The sequence below is a fragment of the Somniosus microcephalus genome, unplaced genomic scaffold, assembly GCF_052327205.1.
Source record: "Somniosus microcephalus isolate GS21.2 unplaced genomic scaffold, FLI_Smic_1.0 unresolved_chr4, whole genome shotgun sequence".
Taxonomy (NCBI): domain Eukaryota; kingdom Metazoa; phylum Chordata; class Chondrichthyes; order Squaliformes; family Somniosidae; genus Somniosus; species Somniosus microcephalus.
In genome coordinates, this window is record NW_028225182.1 from 45389556 (window position 1) to 45408856 (window position 19301).

General features: G+C 50.3%; 1 protein-coding gene and 1 long non-coding RNA gene across 4 annotated transcripts in view; one reads left to right on the forward strand and one right to left on the reverse strand.

The window, feature by feature from the left end:
• Nucleotides 1-19301, reverse strand: part of LOC147090674 (uncharacterized) — a 109459-nt gene that overhangs the window by 80886 nt on the left and 9272 nt on the right. The gene's annotated exons all lie outside the window — the stretch shown is intronic.
• LOC147090677 (prostaglandin F2 receptor negative regulator-like) overlaps nt 1-19301 on the forward strand; it is a 31859-nt gene that overhangs the window by 7212 nt on the left and 5346 nt on the right. For 2 of the 3 annotated variants that reach the window (XM_085977444.1, XM_085977445.1), the window contains 2 exons: nt 4366-4479; nt 17909-17976. In XM_085977444.1, the coding sequence (XP_085833570.1) occupies nt 4366-4479; nt 17909-17976 (182 nt within the window). Of the gene's footprint in view, nt 1-4365; nt 4480-17908; nt 18320-19301 lie in introns of all 3 variants that reach the window. The other variant, XR_015075354.1, reaches the window with a different exon arrangement.

The window sequence follows — 19301 nt, forward strand, 5'->3', positions numbered from 1 at the left end:
ATACTCAAGGTGTGGTCTCACTAAGGCCCTGTACAACTGCAGCAAGACATCCTTGTTCCTGTACTCGAACCCTCTCGCTACGAAGGCCAACCTACCATTTGCCTTCTTAACTGCTCTTAATCTCCAGTGACCATTTCCTGAGCCTTGTGTCCTTTTATCCAGCACCTGGACTGATGGAAAGCTTAGTCTCCCAGTCCCCCTCCTCTCTCTCGGTAATGGAAGGAGAAGACGTCACTCTGACCTGCTCACCTTCTCCTGGTCCGGAGAGAGTACTGAGGGGTCCTGCCGTGTAAAGGTTAATATTTCTGAATTGTCGCAGCGTGATAGTCCTGATCCCAGAGTCTCTGCCACCGCTCACTTACCAACTAAATCCTCAGTCTTAAGGATCACCCGAGCATCTCGAAAGGACAATGGTACCTGATGTAAAAACACTACTAAGCACTTGGTTTGAGTATAAAACAAGGCTTTAATCAACTGTTTCACAATCATGAGATTCTAGTTACATCACTTGTTCCTGGTTACAAAACGTCCTAAGCAAGCTGGGTCCACGCCCGAGTATTTATACACCTTGGACGGCGCCACCAGCTGGCGGCCCAGTGTTACTTCATGAGTCATGATAAAATTCATGACAGTACCTATAGGTGTCGGGTCAAGATTGTCAATCCCGCCCCAATCCGGATACTTCATGGAAATGTCTCCATGGTGCTGGTACAGGGTAGGTACTGTTTAAGGTATATTTCAATTCTTTATCTTTTGTAAGACGTCACCACTGGACCTTGCAGTTTTAAGATTCGAACCTGAGATTTTTCGAGTGTGGCAACAACACACGAGCTCCACTTAAAGAGTTACTTTACTATAAGCAGGTGCAGCAGGTGGTTAGGAAGACAAATGGTATGTTGGCCTTTGTAGCGAGAGGGTTTGAGTATAGGAACAAGGATGTCTTGCTGCAGTTGTACAGGGCCTTGGTGAGGCCACATCTTGAGTATTGTGTGCAGTTTTGGTCGCCTTATCTGAGGAAGGATGTTCTTGCCATGGGGGGAGTGCAGCGAAGATTCACCAGACTGATACCTGGGATGGCAGGAATGACATATGAAGAGAGATTGGGTCGATTGGGCTTATACTCGCTGAAGTTTAGAAGAATGAGAGGGGATCTCATTGAAACTTATAAAATTCTAACAGGACTAGACAGACTAGATGCAGGAAGGATGTTCCCAATGGCAGAGGAGTCCAGAACCAGGGGTCACAGTCTAAGGATAAGGGGTAAGCCATTTAGGACTGAGATGAGGAGGAATTTCTTCACCCAGAGAGTGGTGAACCTGTGAAATTCTCTACCACAAAAAGCAGTTGAGGCCAATTCATTAAATATATTCAAGAAGGAGTTAGATATATTTCTTAAGGCTAAAGGGATCAAGGGATATGGGGAGAAGGGAGGGACAGGTTACTGAATTTGGATGATCAGCCATGATCTCATTGAATGGCGGAGCAGGCTCGAGGGGCCGAATGGCCTACTCCTGCTCCTATCTTCTATGTTTCTATGTAAAACTACAGCTTGAGTAATACAGCAACAATGTCACAAGAGAGTATGGATGCAACCACCCACGCATGATCAGTTCGTCGTTGATTGTAGGTCCTCGTAGGCGAGGTAACTGACCAGGCCACCTCTTCCGACTGGAGTGCTGATATTTCACAGTCACCGCCTTTTACACAGTTCGAGTTCTTTACAGTAAATCTCTATCACTCTGGGTGCTGGAAAGGGGGCGTGCTGTCTTTTCTCCGGCATGTGGTCAGAGTTGGTCGAGTTGACATTCTTCCATTGTGTACGCATCCTGAGTCCACCCAGCTATTGTCAGCTGTTCTTTTCCTTATCCCCTTAATAGATGTTTGAAGTCACTGAAACAATGTCTGAGAGGGTTACAAATTTTGCAGACGTGATCAGCAAACCGTTAGGTCACTTTGCACAATAGCAAAATACGGGCGGATGCTGAAAATCTGTAATAACAACAGGAAACGCTGGAAAAACTCAGCAGGCCAGGCAGCATCGGTGGAGAGAGAGAAACAGAGTTAACGTTTCAGGTCTGGGACCTGTCATGAATCTTATCATGACTCATGAAGTAACACTGGGCGGCCAGCTGGTGGCGTCGTCCAAGGAGTATAAATACTCGGGCGTGGGCCCAGCTTGCTCAGGATGTTTCTGTAACCAGGAACTAGTGATGTAACTAGAAATCTCATGGTTTTGAAACAGTTGATTAAAGCCTTGTTTTATATTCAAACCAAGGGTTTTACATCAGGACCCTTCATCAGAACTGGAAAAAGCTGGAGATGTAACAGATATTAAGCAGGTGCAGAGACAGGGGCGGGGGCGGGGGTGGAGGAATTGAAGGAGCAATCTGTGTTTTTGTAAGAGGCAGGAAAGATAAAATGTTGCAAATGGGAATGGCAAAATCATACAGCATGAAAAATGGGGCCAGGGGTTATAGTTTGAAATTGTTGAACTCAATGTTGAGTCCAGAGGGCTGTAAAGTGCCTAATCGAAAGATGTGGTCACTTTGCGCATTGTACACAGATTCGTTAATTAACGTTTTGTTTCCTCATTTCCAGACACAGATGTCTTGATTGTAGCACTGTGGCCTCCACTCAGCCTGATGTCATTATCTGGTCTTATTAGTCAGTGTAAAATAACAAGGTTATTCTCAGAATGTTTCAGATCAGCAAGTTTAAAGCGGTTTACCCATGAACACTGCTCTCAGCTTCTCAAGTCATGCTGGTAATTTTGGTCGAGCCAGTATTAACTCATTACAGACTGTGATCCTGTCTTACATTTTCTTACCAAATGCCATATTTTTCTGTAATAAACTGCAGCTGCCACTTCTCTGCCCATTTTCACGTTGCCTGTTTATATCCTCCTGTAGTTTAGAAGAATGAGAGGGGATCTCATTGAAACTTATAAAATTCTAACATGACTAGACAGACTAGATGCAGGAAGGATGTTCCCGATGGTGGGGGAGTCCAGAACCAGGGGTCACAGTCTAAAGATAAGGGGTAAGCCATTTAGGACAGAGATGAGGAGGAATTTCTTCACCCAGAGAGTGGTGAACCTGTGGAATTCTCTACCACACAAGGCAGTTGAGGCCAATTCATTAAATATATTCAAGAAGGAGTTAGATGGGTTAGGGTGCTATTTCCCAGCGCCTAAACCACTCCAGCTGGAGGTGACAGTAAATGGCGAACACGTCCGCCCATGTCTCTGTCCATTCCAATGCTTCCCCTTGTATCCCTTCTAACTTCCTTCTCCAACCTCTGAGGCAGAACTTTATCCAACAGTTCCTGGAAGTCTATGCAGATTCCACCTACCACATCCCTCACTTCACAGCTCCATGTTGACTGTCCCTAATCAGTTCACGCCTTTCTCTATATTCCTGTTATATTTTCAATTAAGCTCCCTAGTAATTTTGCTATTGCTGACGTAAGGTGGACCAGTTGATAGTTGCCTGGTTGAATCCTTTCCTCCTTCTGCCACTCTCCTGTCCACTGGCATCACTTACACCTCTGAAGAATGCAGTCCTAATAGCAACCTCCTCACGAACCTGCTTCAATACACTGGGGCACCATCCGTCTGAGACTTAGATTCACAAGGATAATAGCAGAACTGAGAGGGTACAATTATCAGGAAAGACTGAACTAGCTGGGGCTCTTTTCTCTAGAGTAAAGTTGTTGCTCCTGAACTCCCTATTGGATGTATCAATGACTGTCTTATATTGATGGCCCCTAGTTCTGGCCTCCCCCCCCCGCACCCCAAAAGTGGGCAACAGAACAGCCTTGAGTGCCTGAAAGTCAAACAGGCTGGACCTAACACAGAAACATAGAAGATAGGAGCAGGAGTAGGCCATTCGGCCCCTCGAGCCTGCTCCGCCATTCAATGAGATCATGGCTGATCATCCAAATTCAGGACCCTGTCCCTGCCTTCTCTCCATATCCCTTGATCCCTTTAGCCTTAAAAAATATATCTAACTCCTTCTTGAATATATTTAATGAATTGGCCTCAACTGCCTTCTGTGGTAGAGAATTCCACAGGTTCACCACTCTCTGGGTGAAGAAATTCCTCCTCATCTCTGTCCTAAACGGCTTACCCCTTATCTTTAGACGTTAGGCTGTTTTTTATTCGTTCATGGGATGTGGGCGTCACTGGCAAGGCCAGCATTTTTTGACCATCCCAAATTGCCCTTGAGAAGTTGGTGGTGAGCCTGTATCTCCTCTGTTCATGCCCAGGGTCCATGGGGAATGTGACCCCTCTCTGCCCGGGGCTGATGGGGCCCCCGTATCAGATGTTCATTTGACAAAGTGCAGATAATGGAACTTCTCTTTCAGCAAGGATGAACCCACCTCCGGCCTTCAACCAGTCGTTGGCTGCAATTTCAGTGGTTCTGCTCATCTTTCCATTGGTGTATTTGATCTACTTCTTGGTGAAGAAACGTAAGAAAGGTAAATTGATGTCCACTTATTTTTCTGAGAATATTTTGCATGCCGTCATTTATTTTTTGATTCATTTTTCTGCAAATGTTGAGCTCGTTAAAGGTAAAGGATGTTAGTGCTGGCTCAAGACAAGCTCCCGGTGTCTGGCAGTTCAGTTACAGCATGGGTTAGATACAGAGTAAAGCTCCCTCTACACTGTCCCATCAAACACGTCCAGGGCAGGTACAGCACGGGTTAGATACAGAGTAAAGCTCCCTCTACACTGTCCCATCAAACACGTCCAGGGCAGGTACAGCACGGGTTAGATACAGAGTAAAGCTCCCTCTACACTGTCCCATCAAACACTCTGATGCGCTATCAACAATACCAAAGACTACGAAATGGACTTATATGAAGTAGGCTTTTATTGACTAAGAACTAGAGCATGCCTCTGCTAGTGAATCCATCCTAAGAGCTCCCGGGGGAAGGGTGGTGAGTCACCTTTATACCCGGGCTTGGGGGTGGAGCCAGGGGCTGAGACATGCCTGGACTTGTACAGGGTTAACAGTGGCTTACCACACAGGCATGTACAGGTTAACAGTGGTTTACCACATTCACCCCTCGTTTAAAAAAGAGTCCGGCGGGGTGAAGTGTTTCAAAAGTTCGTATACGAAAGTCTCTCCAGGGGTCTTGTCTGCCGTAATAACCTTTGTGGTGCCGGTTGCGGCGGTTCTTTGCCCGCGGCCGCTTCTCGCGTGGGACGGAGCACTGGCGTGTCGTCCTCTCGGGGTAGGAATGGCACCGGCATGTCGTCAGCTCGTGGTAGACACCCCGGTGGTGCGTCGTGGGAAGTGGTGGTGGGTGGAGGTAGTGGATGGTGATCGATGGTGTTTCGGGTGGTACCTGAGGGTGCGAGGTCTCGAATTGAGACCGTGTCCTCCCGCCCGTCAGGATACGCCACGTAGGCGTACTGTGGGTTGGCGTGGAGGAGGTGAACCTTTTCGACCAGGGGGTCCATCTTATGGCTCCTCACGTGTTTCCTGAGCAGGACGGGTCCCGGAGACGTCAGCCATGGCAGTAGTGATGTCCCTGAGGTGGATTTCCTGGGGAAGACGAACATCTTCTCGTGAGGGGTGGCGTTTGTGGCAGTACAGAGCAGTGATCGTATGGAGTGGAGCGCATCGGGGAGGACATCTTGCCAGCGGGAGATTGGGAGGCCCTTGGATTTTAGGGCGAGCATGGCGGTCTTCCACACCGTTGCGTTCTCCCTCTCTACCTGTCCGTTACCCCGGGGGTTGTAGCTGGTAGTCCTGCTCGTGGCTATGCCCTTCTCGAGCAGGTACTGGCACAGCTCGTCGCTCATGAACGACGAGCCCCTGTCGCTGTGGATGTAATTGGGGAAGCCAAATATGGCGAACAGGTCATGGAGGCACCTGATGACTGTGGCGCTGGTCATGTCCGGGCAGGGGATGGCGAAGGGGAAACAGGAGTACTCGTCAATAATATTGAGGAAGTACGTGTTGTGGTCAGAGGAGGGAAGGGGCCCCTTGAAATCGACGCTGAGATGTTCGAAGGGGCGGGTGGCTTTAATCAGGTGTGCCCTGTCTGGCCTATAAAAATGCGGTTTGCATTTGGCGCAGACCTGGCAGTTCCTGGTCATGGTCCTGACCTCCTCAATGGAGTAAGGCAGGTTGTGAGCTTTAATAAAGTGGAAGAACCTGGTGACCCCCGGGTGGCAGAGATCATTGTGGAGGGTCCGTAGCCTATCGACTTGTGCGTTGGCACATGTCCCACGGGATAGGGCGTCTGGGGGCTCATTAAGTTTCCCGGGCTGGTATAAGATATCATAGTTGTAGGTGGATAACTCGATCCTCCACCGCAATATCTTATCATTTTTGATTTTCCCCCTTTGTCTGTTGTTAAACATAAATGCTACTGACCGTTGGTCAGTGAGCAGGGTGAAACGTTTACCGGCCAGGTAATGCCTCCAGTGCTGTACAGCCTCCACTATCGCCTGGGCCTCCTTCTCGACTGAGGAGTGTCGAATTTCGGGGCCCTGGAGGGTCCGTGAAAAGAAGGCCACGGGTCTCCCCGCCTGGTTAAGGGTTGCGGCTAGGGCGAAGTCGGATGCATCGCTCTCCACTTGGAAAGGGATGGACTCATCCACTGCGTGCATTGTGGCCTTCGCAATGTCCTCTTTTATGAGGGTGAAGGCCGCACGGGCCTCTGCCGTCAGGGGGAAGGAGGATGACTTGATGAGGGGCCGGGCTTTGTCTGCATAGTTGGGCACCCACTGGGCGTAGTAAGAGAAGAACCCTAGGCATCTCTTCAGGGCTTTTAGGCAGTGGGGGGGGGTAGTTCCAGGGGGGAGCGCATTCGGTCGGGGTCGGGGCCGATGACTCCGTTTTCCACTACGCAGCCAAGAATAGCGAGGCGCGCAGTGCGGAACATACATTTTTCTCTGTTGTATGTCAGATTCAGCTGTTGGGCCGTACGGAGGAATTTTTCTAGGTTGGCGTCGTGGTCCTGCCGGTCATGGCCGCAGATGGTGACGTTGTCTAGATAGGGGAAGGTGGCCTGCAGCACGTTCTGGTCAACCATCCGGTCCATCTCCCTTTGGAAGACCGAGACCCCGTTGGTGACGCGGAAGGGGACTCGGAGGAAGTGGTAGAGGCGACCGTCAGCCTCGAAGGCCGTGTACTGGCGGTCCTCAGGCCTGATGGGGAGCTGGTGGTATGCCGACTTCAGATCAATCGTCGAGAATACCCGGTATTGTGCTATCTGGTTGACCATGTCAGATATGCGGGGAAGTGGGTATGCGTCTAATTGCGTGTATCGATTGATCGTCTGGCTGTAATCAATAACCAGGCGCTGTTTTTCGCCGGTCTTTACTACCACCACTTGGGCTCGCCATGGGCTGGTGCTGCCCTCGATAATCCCTTCCCTCAGGAGTCTTTGTACTTCTGATTTAATAAAGCTCCTATCCCCGGCACTGTACCGCCTGCTTTTAGTAGCAATTGGCTTGCAGTCTTTGGCGAGGTTAGCGAACAACGGGGGGGGTTTGACCTTCAGGGTGGACAGGCTGCATACTTTGCGTGGCGCCGTGTTTAAATTCTGCTCGCTGCAGACTGTAAGTGGGGGCAGGGGCCCGCCATATGCCATCGTGACGCTCTCCAGATGGCACTGGAAGTCTAATCCTAGCAGTACGGGAGCGCAGAGCTGTGGCAGGACGAGGAATTTAAACTCTCTGTACTCCACGCCGTTCACTGTCAGAGTCGCTGCACAGTAGCCGCCGACGTCCGCCGTATGGGACTTTGAGGCCATAAAGACCTGGTGGCGTGTGCGCATAACCGATAGGGAGTAGCGTCGCACCGTGTCGGGGTGGATGAAGCTCTCCGTGCTTCCGCAGTCGAAAAGGCAATTTGTGGCATGGCCATTTACCTTTACGTTCATCATGGACCTGGCTAGTTGATGGAGCCTAGATTGGTCCAGGGTGATGGAGGCCATCGTCGAGGTCGGTGGGTCGCTGTAGTATTCGCCCGCGCCGAGGGCCTGGTCCCGAGATGGTGTCCAAGATGGCGGCTCCCCCTCGGCTGGTGGTGTCCAAAATGGCGGCCTGCACGGCTCACACGTGGTTGGTGGGGTCCAAAATGGCGGCCTGTACGGTTCACACGCGGCGCTGCTGGAATTGGGGGTCGATTTCGCCTTGCACACACTCGCGTAGTGGCCTTTCTTGCCGCATTTGGAGCAGGTCGCGTCCTTTGCTGGGCATTGCTGTCTGGGGTGCTTGGCCTGGCCGCAGAAGTAGCATTTCTGGCCTCTGGTCATTGCAGCTGTAGTTGGGCTGCTGGCGGCTTGTGGCCTTACCGGGTCCCAAGTTGGCTGCTCCCGTGGCATCCACGTGGCCATCCGGTCAGGGGGGTAGGCGCCCATGTTCTGGAGGGCCACGTCTAACGAGTTAGCGAGGGCCACCGTCTTCTGCAGGTCGAGCCCCCTCTGTTCCAGCAGCCTCTGCCGAGTATAGTTGGACCTGATGCCGGCTACGTAGGTGTCTCGGATCAGGTCTTCCGTGCATTCCTTGGCCGTCACCGCTTTGCAATTACAGTCCCGGCCGAGGACTCTCAGTGCCAGTAAATATTCAGCGCTCGATTCCCCGGGGCGCTGTTTTCGGGTAGCCAGGAGGTGTCTGGTGTAGAACTCGTTAACAGGCCTCACGTATTGTTCCTTTAGCGTCGCGATGGCGGCCGCATAAGTAGTGGCGTCTCGGATGATCGAGTAGACTCGGTGGCTCACCCGTGAGTTCAAGACAAGCCGTTTCGCGTCATCTGTAGTGACAGTAGTGCTGGAGGCCTCCAGGAAGGCTTCGAAACAGCTCAGCCAGTGTTCAAAGTTATTGGCTGCATCTGCTGCTTGAGGATCCAGGTCTAAACATTCCGGCTTCAAGATTTGCTCCATGTTGAAAATTAGTCAATAAAATTGATGCGCTATCAGCAATACCAAAGACTACGAAATGGACTTATATGAAGCAGGCTTTTATTGACTAAGAACTAGAGCATGCCTCCGCTAGTGAATCCATCCTAAGAGCTCCCGGGGGAAGGGTGGTGAGTCACCTTTATACCCGGGCTTAGGGGTGGAGCCAGGGGCTGAGACATGCCTGGACTTGTACAGGTTAACAGTGGTTTACCACACACTCCAAGGCAAGGTACAGCACGAATTAGATACAGAGTAAAGCTCCCTCTACATTGTCCCATCAAACACTCCAAGGCAAGGTACAGCACGAATTAGATACAGAGTAAAGCTCCCTCTACACTGTCCCATCAAACACTCCCAGGGCAGCTACAGCATGGGTTAGATACAGAGTAAAGCTCCCTCTACACTGGCCCATCAAACACTCCCATGGCAGGTACAGTACGGGTTAGATACAGAGAAAAGCGCCCTCTACACTGACCCATCAAACACTCCCAGGGCAGGTACAGCACAGGTTAGATACAGAGTAAAGCTCCCTCTACACTGTCCCATCACACACTCCCACTGCAGGTACAGCATGGGTTAGATACAGAGTAAAGCTCCCTCCACACTGTCCCATCAAACACTCCCATGGCAGGTACAGCACAGGTTAGATACAGAGTAAAGCTCCCTCTACACTGTCCCATCACACACTCCCACTGCAGGTACAGCATGGGTTAGATACAGAGAAAAGCTCCCTCTACACTGACCCATCAAACACTCCCATGGCAGGTACAGCACAGGTTAGACACAGAGTAAAGCTCCCTCTACACTGTCCCATCAAACACTCCCAGGACAGGTACAGCACGGGTTAGATACAGAGTAAAGCTCCCTGTACACTGTCCCATCAAACACTCCCAGGGCAGGTACAGAGTAAAACTCCCTCTACACTGTCCCATCAAACACTCCCAGGGCAGGTACAGCACGGGTTAGATACAGAGTAAAGCTCCCTCCACACTGTCCCATCACACACTCCCAGGACAGGCACAGCACAGGTTAGATACAGAGTAAAGCTCCCTGTACACTGTCCCATCAAACACTCCCAGGGCAGGTACAGCACAGGTTAGATACAGAGTAAAACTCCCTCTACACTGTCCCATCAAACACTCCCAGGGCAGGTACAGCACGGGTTAGATACAGAGTAAAGCTCCCTCTACACTGTCCCATCACACTCCCACTGCAGGTACAGCATGAGTTCGATACAAAGTAAAGCTCCCTCTACACTGGCCCATCAAACACTCCCAGGACAGGTACAGCACGGGTTAGATACAGAGTAAAGCTCCCTCTACACTGTCCCATCACACACTCCCACTGTAGGTACAGCATGAGTTCGATACAAAGTAAAGCTCCCTCTACACTGGCCCATCAAACACTCCCAGGACAGGTACAGCACAGGTTAGATACAAAGTAAAGCTCCCTCTACATTATCCCATCAGACACTCCCAGCACAGGTACAGCACGGGTTAGATAGAGAGTAAAGCTCCTTCTACACAGCCCCATCAAACACTCCCAGGGCAGGTACAGCACGGGCTAGATACAGAGTAAAGCTCTCTCTACACTGTCCCATCAAACACTCCCCGGGTTGATACAGCACAGGTTAGATACAGAGTAAAGTTCCCTCTACACTGGCACATCAAACACCCCCAGGACAGGTGCAGCACAGGTTAGATACAGAGTAAAGCTCCCTCTACCCTGTCCCATCAAACCCTCCCAGGGCAGGTACAATGCAATTGTAGAGCGGGAGAGTCCATGACTGATTAGGGGGAGTGTTTGCTAGTGCTGTGGGAGAGGGTTTAAACTAAAATGGCAGGGGGTTGGGAACCTGAGCAGGGAGACAGAGGAAAGGGAAACAAGGATAAAAGCAAAAGATAGGAAGGAGAAAAACAAAAGTGGCAGTCAGAGAAATCAACGGTTTAAATCAAACATGGCCACAGTAAATAATAATTCTAATAGGTCTAAGAGCATTAAAAAAACAAGCCTGCAGGCTTTGTGTCTTAATGCGAGGAGCATTTGTAATAAGGTGGATGAATTGGCTGCGCAAATAGAAGTAAACAAATACGATTTGGTTGGGATTACGGAAACGTGGCTCAAGGAAGGCCAGGACTGGGAACTCAACATCCAGGGGTATTCGATATTCAGGAAAGAAAGGCAAAAAGGAAAGGGAGGTGGGGTAGCATTACTGGTTAAAGAAGGGATTAACACAATTGTAATGAAGGATATTAGCTCTGATGAGGTGGAATCTGTATGGGTAGAATTGAGAAATACTAAGGGGAAAAAAACGTTAGTGGGAGTGGTTTATAGACCTCCAAACAGTAAGGCGGAGGTTGGGGATGGCATTAAAAGGGAAATTAAAGAAGCGTGCAATAAGGGCACAGCAGTCATCATGGGTGACTTTAATCTACATATAGATTGGGCCAACCAAATTAGTAACAATACTGTGGAGGAGGAATTCCTGGAGTGTTTATGGGATGGTTTCCTGGACCAATATGTTGAGGAACCAACCAGAGATCAGGCCATCTTAGGCTGGGTATTATGTAACGAGGAAGGATTAATTGGCAATCTTGTTGTCCGAGGCCCCTTGGGTCAGAGCGATCATAATATGATCGAATTCTTCATTAAGATGGAGAATGAAGTAGTTGACTCGGAGACTAGGGTCCTCAATTTAAATAAAGGAAACTACGATGGTCTGAGGAGTGAGTTGGGTAGGATTGATTGGGGAATGGCACTCAAAGGGTTGACGGTGGATAGGCAATGGCAAACATTCAAAGACCGAATGGATGAACTACAGAATTTGTTCATCTCAGTTTGGCATAAAAATAAAACAAAAAAGGTGACCCAACCGTGGCTAACAAGGGAAATTAGGGATAGCATAAGGTCCAAGTAGAGGGCATATAAATTGGCCAGAAAAAGCAATAATCCTGAGGATTGGGAGCAGTTTAGGATTCAACAAAGGAGGACAAAGGGATTAATTAAGAAAGGGAAAATAGAATATGAGAGTAAGCTTGCGGGGAACATAAAAACTGACTGTAAAAGCTTTTACAGATATGTGAAGAGAAAAAGATTGGTGAAGTCAAGCGTAGGTCCCTTGCAGTCAGAATCGGGGGAATTTATAATGGGGAACAAAGAAATGGCAGACCAACTAAATACATATTTTGGTTCTGTCTTCACAAAGGAGGACACAAATAACCTCCCAGAGATGCCGGGAAACATAGGGTCTGATGAAAGGGTGGAACTGAAAGAAATCAGTATTTGTAGGGAAATGGTGTTAGGAAAATTGATCATAATCATAATCATAATCAACTTTATTGTCATTGTTAGTGCACAAGTGCAGTGCAACGAAATGTAGGCTTGCGGTTCCCGAGAGTGTACATTTAGATTGAGACATTTAAACATTCAACATTCATTTGGCTTGTAATACATTAACATAAACATAACCATAATAAAGTGCATCGGCAGATGTGCAGGCTTTAGAGTTTATTTGTGGAGTTCAGTAGGATGACAGCCCTGGGAAAGAAGCTGTTCCTAAATCTGGTCGTACGGGTGCGAATGCATCTGTAGCGTCTCCCAGATGGCAGGAGGGCGAACAGACTGCGGCTGGGGTGCGTAGGGTCTTTGATGATGGTCCGTGACCTCCGTAAACAGCGTTTCTGGTATATGTGCTCTATGGTCGGTAGCCGGGTGCCGGTAATGCGTTGGGCAGTTTTGACTACCCGCTGCAGGGCATTCCGGTCATAGTAACTACAGCTGCCATACCATACTGTGATACAGTTCGTCAGGATGCTCTCTATTGTGTAGCGGTAAAAGTTAGAGAGGATCAGGGGTGACAGGTTACATCCCTTCAGCCTCCTTAGGAAATATAGGCGCTGCTGGGCCTTCTTCAACAGAGAGGAGGTATTAAGGGACCAGGAGAGGTCTTCCGTGATGTGGACTCCGAGGAACTTAAAGCTATCCACCCTTTCCACCACAGCCCCATGGATGTGGATGGGGGTGTGACTTCCGCCTTTAGACTTCCTGAAGTCCACAATGATTTCTTTGGTTTTCTTGATGTTAAGGGCCAGGTTGTTATTGGCACACCACTTCACGAGATGCTGGACCTCCTCCCTGTAGGCTGACTCATCGTTGTTGGTGATCTGGCCTACTACCGTGGTATCATCCGCAAACTTGATGATGGTGTTGGAACCATGAACAGCCACACAGTCGTGGGTGAAGAGGGAGTAGAGGAGAGGGCTCAGCACACATCCTTGTGGGGCCCCCGTGTTCAGGGTTGGGGGGGGAGGTGTGGTTACCTAATTTGACAGACTGGGGTCTGTTTGTTAGGAAGTCCAGGGTCCAGTTGCAGAGGGAAGTGTTCAGGCCAAGAGTGTGGAGTTTGGTGGCCAGCTTGTTGGGGACAATAGTGTTGAATGCTGAGCTGTAGTCTATGAACAGCATTCTGATGTAGGTCTCTTTACCATCTAAGTGATTCAGTGCAGAGTGTAGAGCAGTTGTGATTGCATCCTCCGTTAATCTGTTTGCACGATAGGCAAACTGGTGTTGGTCAAGGGAAGGCCGGTAAATCCCCAGGGCCTGATAATCTACATCCCAGGGTACTTAAGGAAGTGGCCCTAGAAATAGTAGATGCATTGCTGGTCATCGTCCAGAACTCGATAGACTCTGGAACGGTACCCATGGATTGGCGGGTAGCTAATGTTACCCCACTATTCAAAAAGGGTGGTAGAGAAAAGGCGGGGAATTATAGACCAGTAAGTTTGACATCGGTAGTGGGGAAAATGCTAGAGTCCATTATAAAAGATGTAATAGCAGAGCACTTGGAAAGCAGTGACTGGATCGGACAAAGTCAACATGGATTTACAAAAGGTAAATCATGCTTGACTAATCTACTGGAATTTTTTGAGGATGTAACTGGTAAAATAGATAAGGGAGAACCAGTGGATGTGGTGTATTTGGACTTTCAGAAGGCTTTCGATAAGGTCCCGCATAAGAGATTAGCGTGCAAAATTAAGGCACATGGGATTGGGGGCAAGGTATTGACTTGGATAGAGAACTGGTTGGCGGACAGAAAGCAGAGTTGGAATAAACGGGTCGTTTTCCGAGTGGCAGGCAGTGACTAGTGGGGTACCGCAAGGATCGGTCCTGGGACCCCAGCTGTTCACAATATATATTAATGATCTGGACGAAGGAATTGGATGTAATATCTCCAAATTTGCAGACGACACAAAGCTGGGTGGGAGGGTATGCTGTGAGGAGGATGTCGTGAAACTCCAGTATGATTTGGACAGGTTGGGTGATTGGGCAGAAACATGGCAAATGCACTATAATGTGGATAAATGTGAGGTTATCCACTTTGGTGGCAAAAACAGGAAGGCAGATTATTATTTGAATGGCAATAGATTGGGAGAAGGGGAAGTGCAAAGAGACCTGGGTGTTCTTGTGCACCAGTCGCTGAAGGTAAGCATACAGGTGCAGCAGGCGGTTAAGAAGGCAAATGGTATGTTGGCCTTCATAGCAAGAGGGTTCGAGTACAAGAACAAGGATGTCTTGCTGCAGTTGTACAGGGCCTTGGTGAGACCGCACCTTGAGTATTGTGTGCCGTTTTGGTCGCCTTACCTGAGGAAGGACGTTCTTGCCATGGAAGGAGTGCAGCGAAGATTCACCAGGCTGATACCTGGGATGGCAGGAATGACGTATGAGGAGAGATTGTGTTGATTGGGCTTATACTCACTGGAGTTTAGAAGATTGAGAGGGGATCTCATCGAAACCTATAAAATTCTGTCAGGCCTGGACAGACTAGATGCAGGAAGGATGTTTCTGATGGCCGGGGAGTCCAGAACCAGGGGTCATAGTCTAAGGATAAGGGGTAAGCCATTTAGGACTGAAATTAGGAGGAATTTCTTCACCGAGAGAGTGGTGAACCTGTGGAATTCTCTGCCACAGAGGGCAGTGGAGGCCAGTTCATTAAGTATATTGAAGAAAGAGTTGGATATATTTCTTAAGGCTAAAGGGATCAAGGGATATGGGGAGAAGGCAGGGACAGGGTACTGAATTTGGATGATCAGCCATGATCTCATTGAATGGCGGAGCAGGCTCGAAGGGCCGAATGGCCTACTCCTGCTCCTATCTTCTATGTTTCTATAGTGTACATGGCCTGTGGAAGGAGTTAAAATGGGCAGGCTGAGTCCATGATAGGGTAACTTGTACATTGGCTGTGGGAGTCGATTAAATAGATGGGTAGAGTTCATGACACGGTAGAGTGTACATAGCATGTGGAACGAGAGTATATGTGTGGGTCGAGCCCATGACAGGCTGGATGAGCTGCAGAAGGAATGAGATAGATGGGCCCATCTTTTTTTCCTCACACTCTCGTGACACCAAACTCAAAGGCACAAAGGCCGTGAGCTGTTCACAAGTTCCTGTTCCTCAGGGCTGCCCATTGTCGATATATTTGCAGTTAGCTAGTTGTTTCCCTGCTAATGAGAGCTGGAAGCTGTTGGACTTTCTTAGTTTCAGTTCCCGTTTGGCTCGGTCTCCAGATGTCTTCATGTGTCCAGGAATTAGGGCACTAAATTGTGAAATAATGATCCCAGATCTGAAATTGTTTTCCGCCGCCTGAGCCCTAAACTCTGGAATCCCCTCCCAAAACCTCTCCGCCCCTCTCTCTTCCTTTAAGACGCTTGTTAAAACCGACCTCTTTGACCAAGCTTTTGGTCACTTGTCCTAGAATCTCCTCACGTGGCTGGGGGTCAAATTGTGGCTGATTAATGCTCCTGTGAAGCGCCTTGGGACATTTCACTACATTAAAGGCGTTATATAAAGGCAAGTTGCTGTTATTGGAAGGAAGATGTCGAGTCAATTCAGTACGTGGCGTGGTTCTGAGCTGTGCAATCCAGAAGGTTCGATCCCAGCTCTACCCCCAGATGGTTGGTCTTAGTTAGTGCAACAACTGGGCTCATTCAATAGGTCGGGTGACATGACAGTGAAAATCAAACGGGCTTCTCGCTGCCTGATCTCTGGTGACCCCGGTTGGACGTCCCCATGGAGACGGAGGGGATGAGATCATTGTCAACAGGGACTGGTGCCAAAAAGAGTCCTTGAGATTGCATATGTTATAGTTGATTCATCTACACCTAAACACAATTATCAGGCAAACAGATGTATAATGGGATGCGCTGACTCGCTCTGCCCCAATCTCGTACCCGCCCCAATCTCGTACTCGCGCCACACTCTCGTACCCGACCCACACTCTCGTAGCCGCCCCGCACTCTCATACCCGACCCACGCTCTCGTAGCCGCCCCGCACTCTCGTACCCGACCCACGCTCTCGTACCCGACCCACGCTCTCGTACCCGACCCACACTCTCGTACCCGACCCACACTCTCGTACCCGACCCACGCTCTCGTACCCGACCCACGCTCTCGTACCCGCCCCACTCTCGTACCCGCCCCACACTCTCGTACCCGACCCACAGTCTCGTACCCGACCTACGCTCTCGTACCCGCCCCACACTCTCGTACCCGTCCCACACTCTCGTACCCGCCCCACATTCTCGTACCCGACCCACGCTCTCGTACCCAACCCACGCTCTCGTACCCGCCCCACACTCTCGTACCTGACCCACGCTCTCGTACCTGACCCACACTCTCGTACCTGTCCCACACTCTCGCACATGACCCACACTCTCGTACCTGACCCACACTCTCGTACCTGTCCCACACTCTCGTACCTGTCCCACACTCTCGCACATGACCCACACTCTAGTACATGACCCACACTCTCGTATATGACCCACACTCTCGTACCCGCTCCAGTCTCGTACCCGCCCCACACTCTCGTACCTGCCCCACACTCTCATACCCGCCCCACACTCTCGTACCCGCCCCACTCTCTCGTACCCGACCCACACTCTCGTACCCGATCCATACTCTCATACCCGCCCCGCACTCTCGTACCCGACCCACACTCTCGTACCCGACCCACACTCTCGTACCCGACCCACACTCTCGTACCCTATCCACACTCTTGTACCCATCCCACACTCTCGTACCTGACCCACACTCTCGTACCCGACCCACTCTCTCGTACCCGCCCCACACTCTCGTACCCGTCCCACTCTCTCGTACCCATCCCACACTCTCGTACCCGCCCCACTCTCTCGTACCCGTCCCACTCTCTTGTACCCGTCCCACTCTCTCGTACCCGCCCCACATTCTTATACACACCCCGCACTCTCGTACCTGTTGCACTCTTTCGTACCTGCCCCTCTCTCTCGTACCCATTCCACACTCTCGTACACACCCCAATTTCTCGTGACCCTCTGCTAAGGGAAATAGGTCCTTCCTGTCCACTCTATCTAGGCCCCTTTCAATTTTATACACCTCAATAAGGTCTCCCCTCAGCCTCCTCTGTTCCAAAGAAAACAAACCCAGCCTATCCAGTCTTTCCTCATTGCTAAAATTCCCCAGCCCAGCAACATCCTTGTAAATCTCCTCTGCACCCTCTCTAGTGCAATCACATCCTTCCTGTAATGTGGTGACCAGAACTGTACGCAGTACTCTAGCTGCAGCCTAACTAGAGTTTTGTACAGTTCAAGCATAACCTCCCTGCTCTTGTATTCTATGCCATGGCTAATAAAGGGCAAGCCTTCCGTATGTCTTCTTAACTGCCTTATCTACCTGTCCTGCTACCTTCAGGGATCTGTGGGCATGCACTCCAAGGTCCCTTTGCTACTCTACAATTCTCAGTATCCTACTATTTATTGTGTATTCCCTTCCTGGGCCAATATTTATCCAGTGCTTAAAAAACAGATGATCTAGTCATAATCACAGTGCTGCTTGTGGGATCGTGCTGTGCGCAACTTGGTTTCCCTACATTACAAAAGTATCTACCCTGGCTGTGCTTCTACACGACTGCGTGCGTTTAATATTCTGGGCTCATCGCTGCAACCTTGCTCCACAGGGCAAACTCCGAACAGGGCACCTGGGCGAGTCAGGGAGACTCGGTGGGAACAGGAATCTAACGAGCAGGTGGGTGGACCTTGGCCTCCGAACCAGCCCCGAAGGCCGAGTCAATACAGGCGGCGAGCCCGCGTGACCCCGGGCCCAACGGAGCAGGAGGAGACCCCCATCGGGAGGGGCGGATGAGGGACTTCAGTCACGTGGCCAGACTGGAGAAGCTGGGGTTGTTCTCCTTTGGAGCAGAGAAGGCTAAGGGGAGATTTGACAGAGGCATTCAAAATCATGATGAAGGGTTTCGATAGAGCAAAAACGGAGGAAGTGTTTGCACTGGCAGGAGGGCCAGGAACCAGAGGACACAGATTTAAGATAACTGGCAAAAGAACCAGAGGGAAGACGAGGAGAATCTTTCTGGGTGAGAAATTCGTTATAGGCCCATTTGGGCGCTAACTTTTAAAAGTTGAAAAAATTAGCGCCATGCTTTTCAACTTTTAAAAAATTTGGTTTTGCGCTCCAGGAGGGAGGTGGAGCACTAAATCAAGCCCTCCACTTCATTCCTGGGGTGCAACAGGCAGCAGGCGGGGCATAGAAACATGGAAGATAGGAGCAGGAGTAGGCCATTCGGCCCCTCAAGCCTGCTCCACCATTCAATGAGATCATGGCTGATCACCCAAATTCAGTACCCTGTCCCTGCCTTCTCCCCATATCCCTTGATCCCTTTAGCCTTAAGAAATATATCTAACTCCTTCTTGAATATATTTAATGAATTGGCCTCCACTGCCTTCTGTGGTAGAGAATTCCACAGGTTCCCCACTCTCTGGGTGAAGAAATTCCTCCTCATCTCAGTCCTAAATGGCTTACCCCTTATCCTTAGACTGTGACCCCTGGTTCTGGACTCCCCCGCCATCGGGACCATCCTTCCTGCATCTAGTAGGTGATCAGCGCTGCAACATGGACCGTGCAACACCACCGCGTTGGAAGGCTCCTCCCCTCCCGTAAAGGGAAGGGCTGTCGCTGCCGGCTCGGCAAGCAAACGAATTGCCGACGGCACCTCCCATCGGCGTCGGTCAGCCCAAAGCGCGCTAACAGAGCACAGGGCTGACCGAGCGCGACACCTGAAAAACAGCCGAAAAAAAGGCTCGAGGAAACATTTCTCGACTGCCGCACCACCCCCCGAGCGGCCAGCCACGGTGACATCGCCTCTGCAGCTGCCGGTGTTGAGGGCCCGGCGATGCTGCAGGTCCGCGTCCCGGGCGCTACGCCCCGGATGACGTCACGATCTCCGGGCCGCGGGAGTTCGTGGTGTTTGGGTGTACCGCCACCGCCAAGCTGCAGGGGACGTTCGCGGGTGTCGGTACACTGGCTGCGCCCGGTTGCAAAGCCGGGAGCACCCCGTT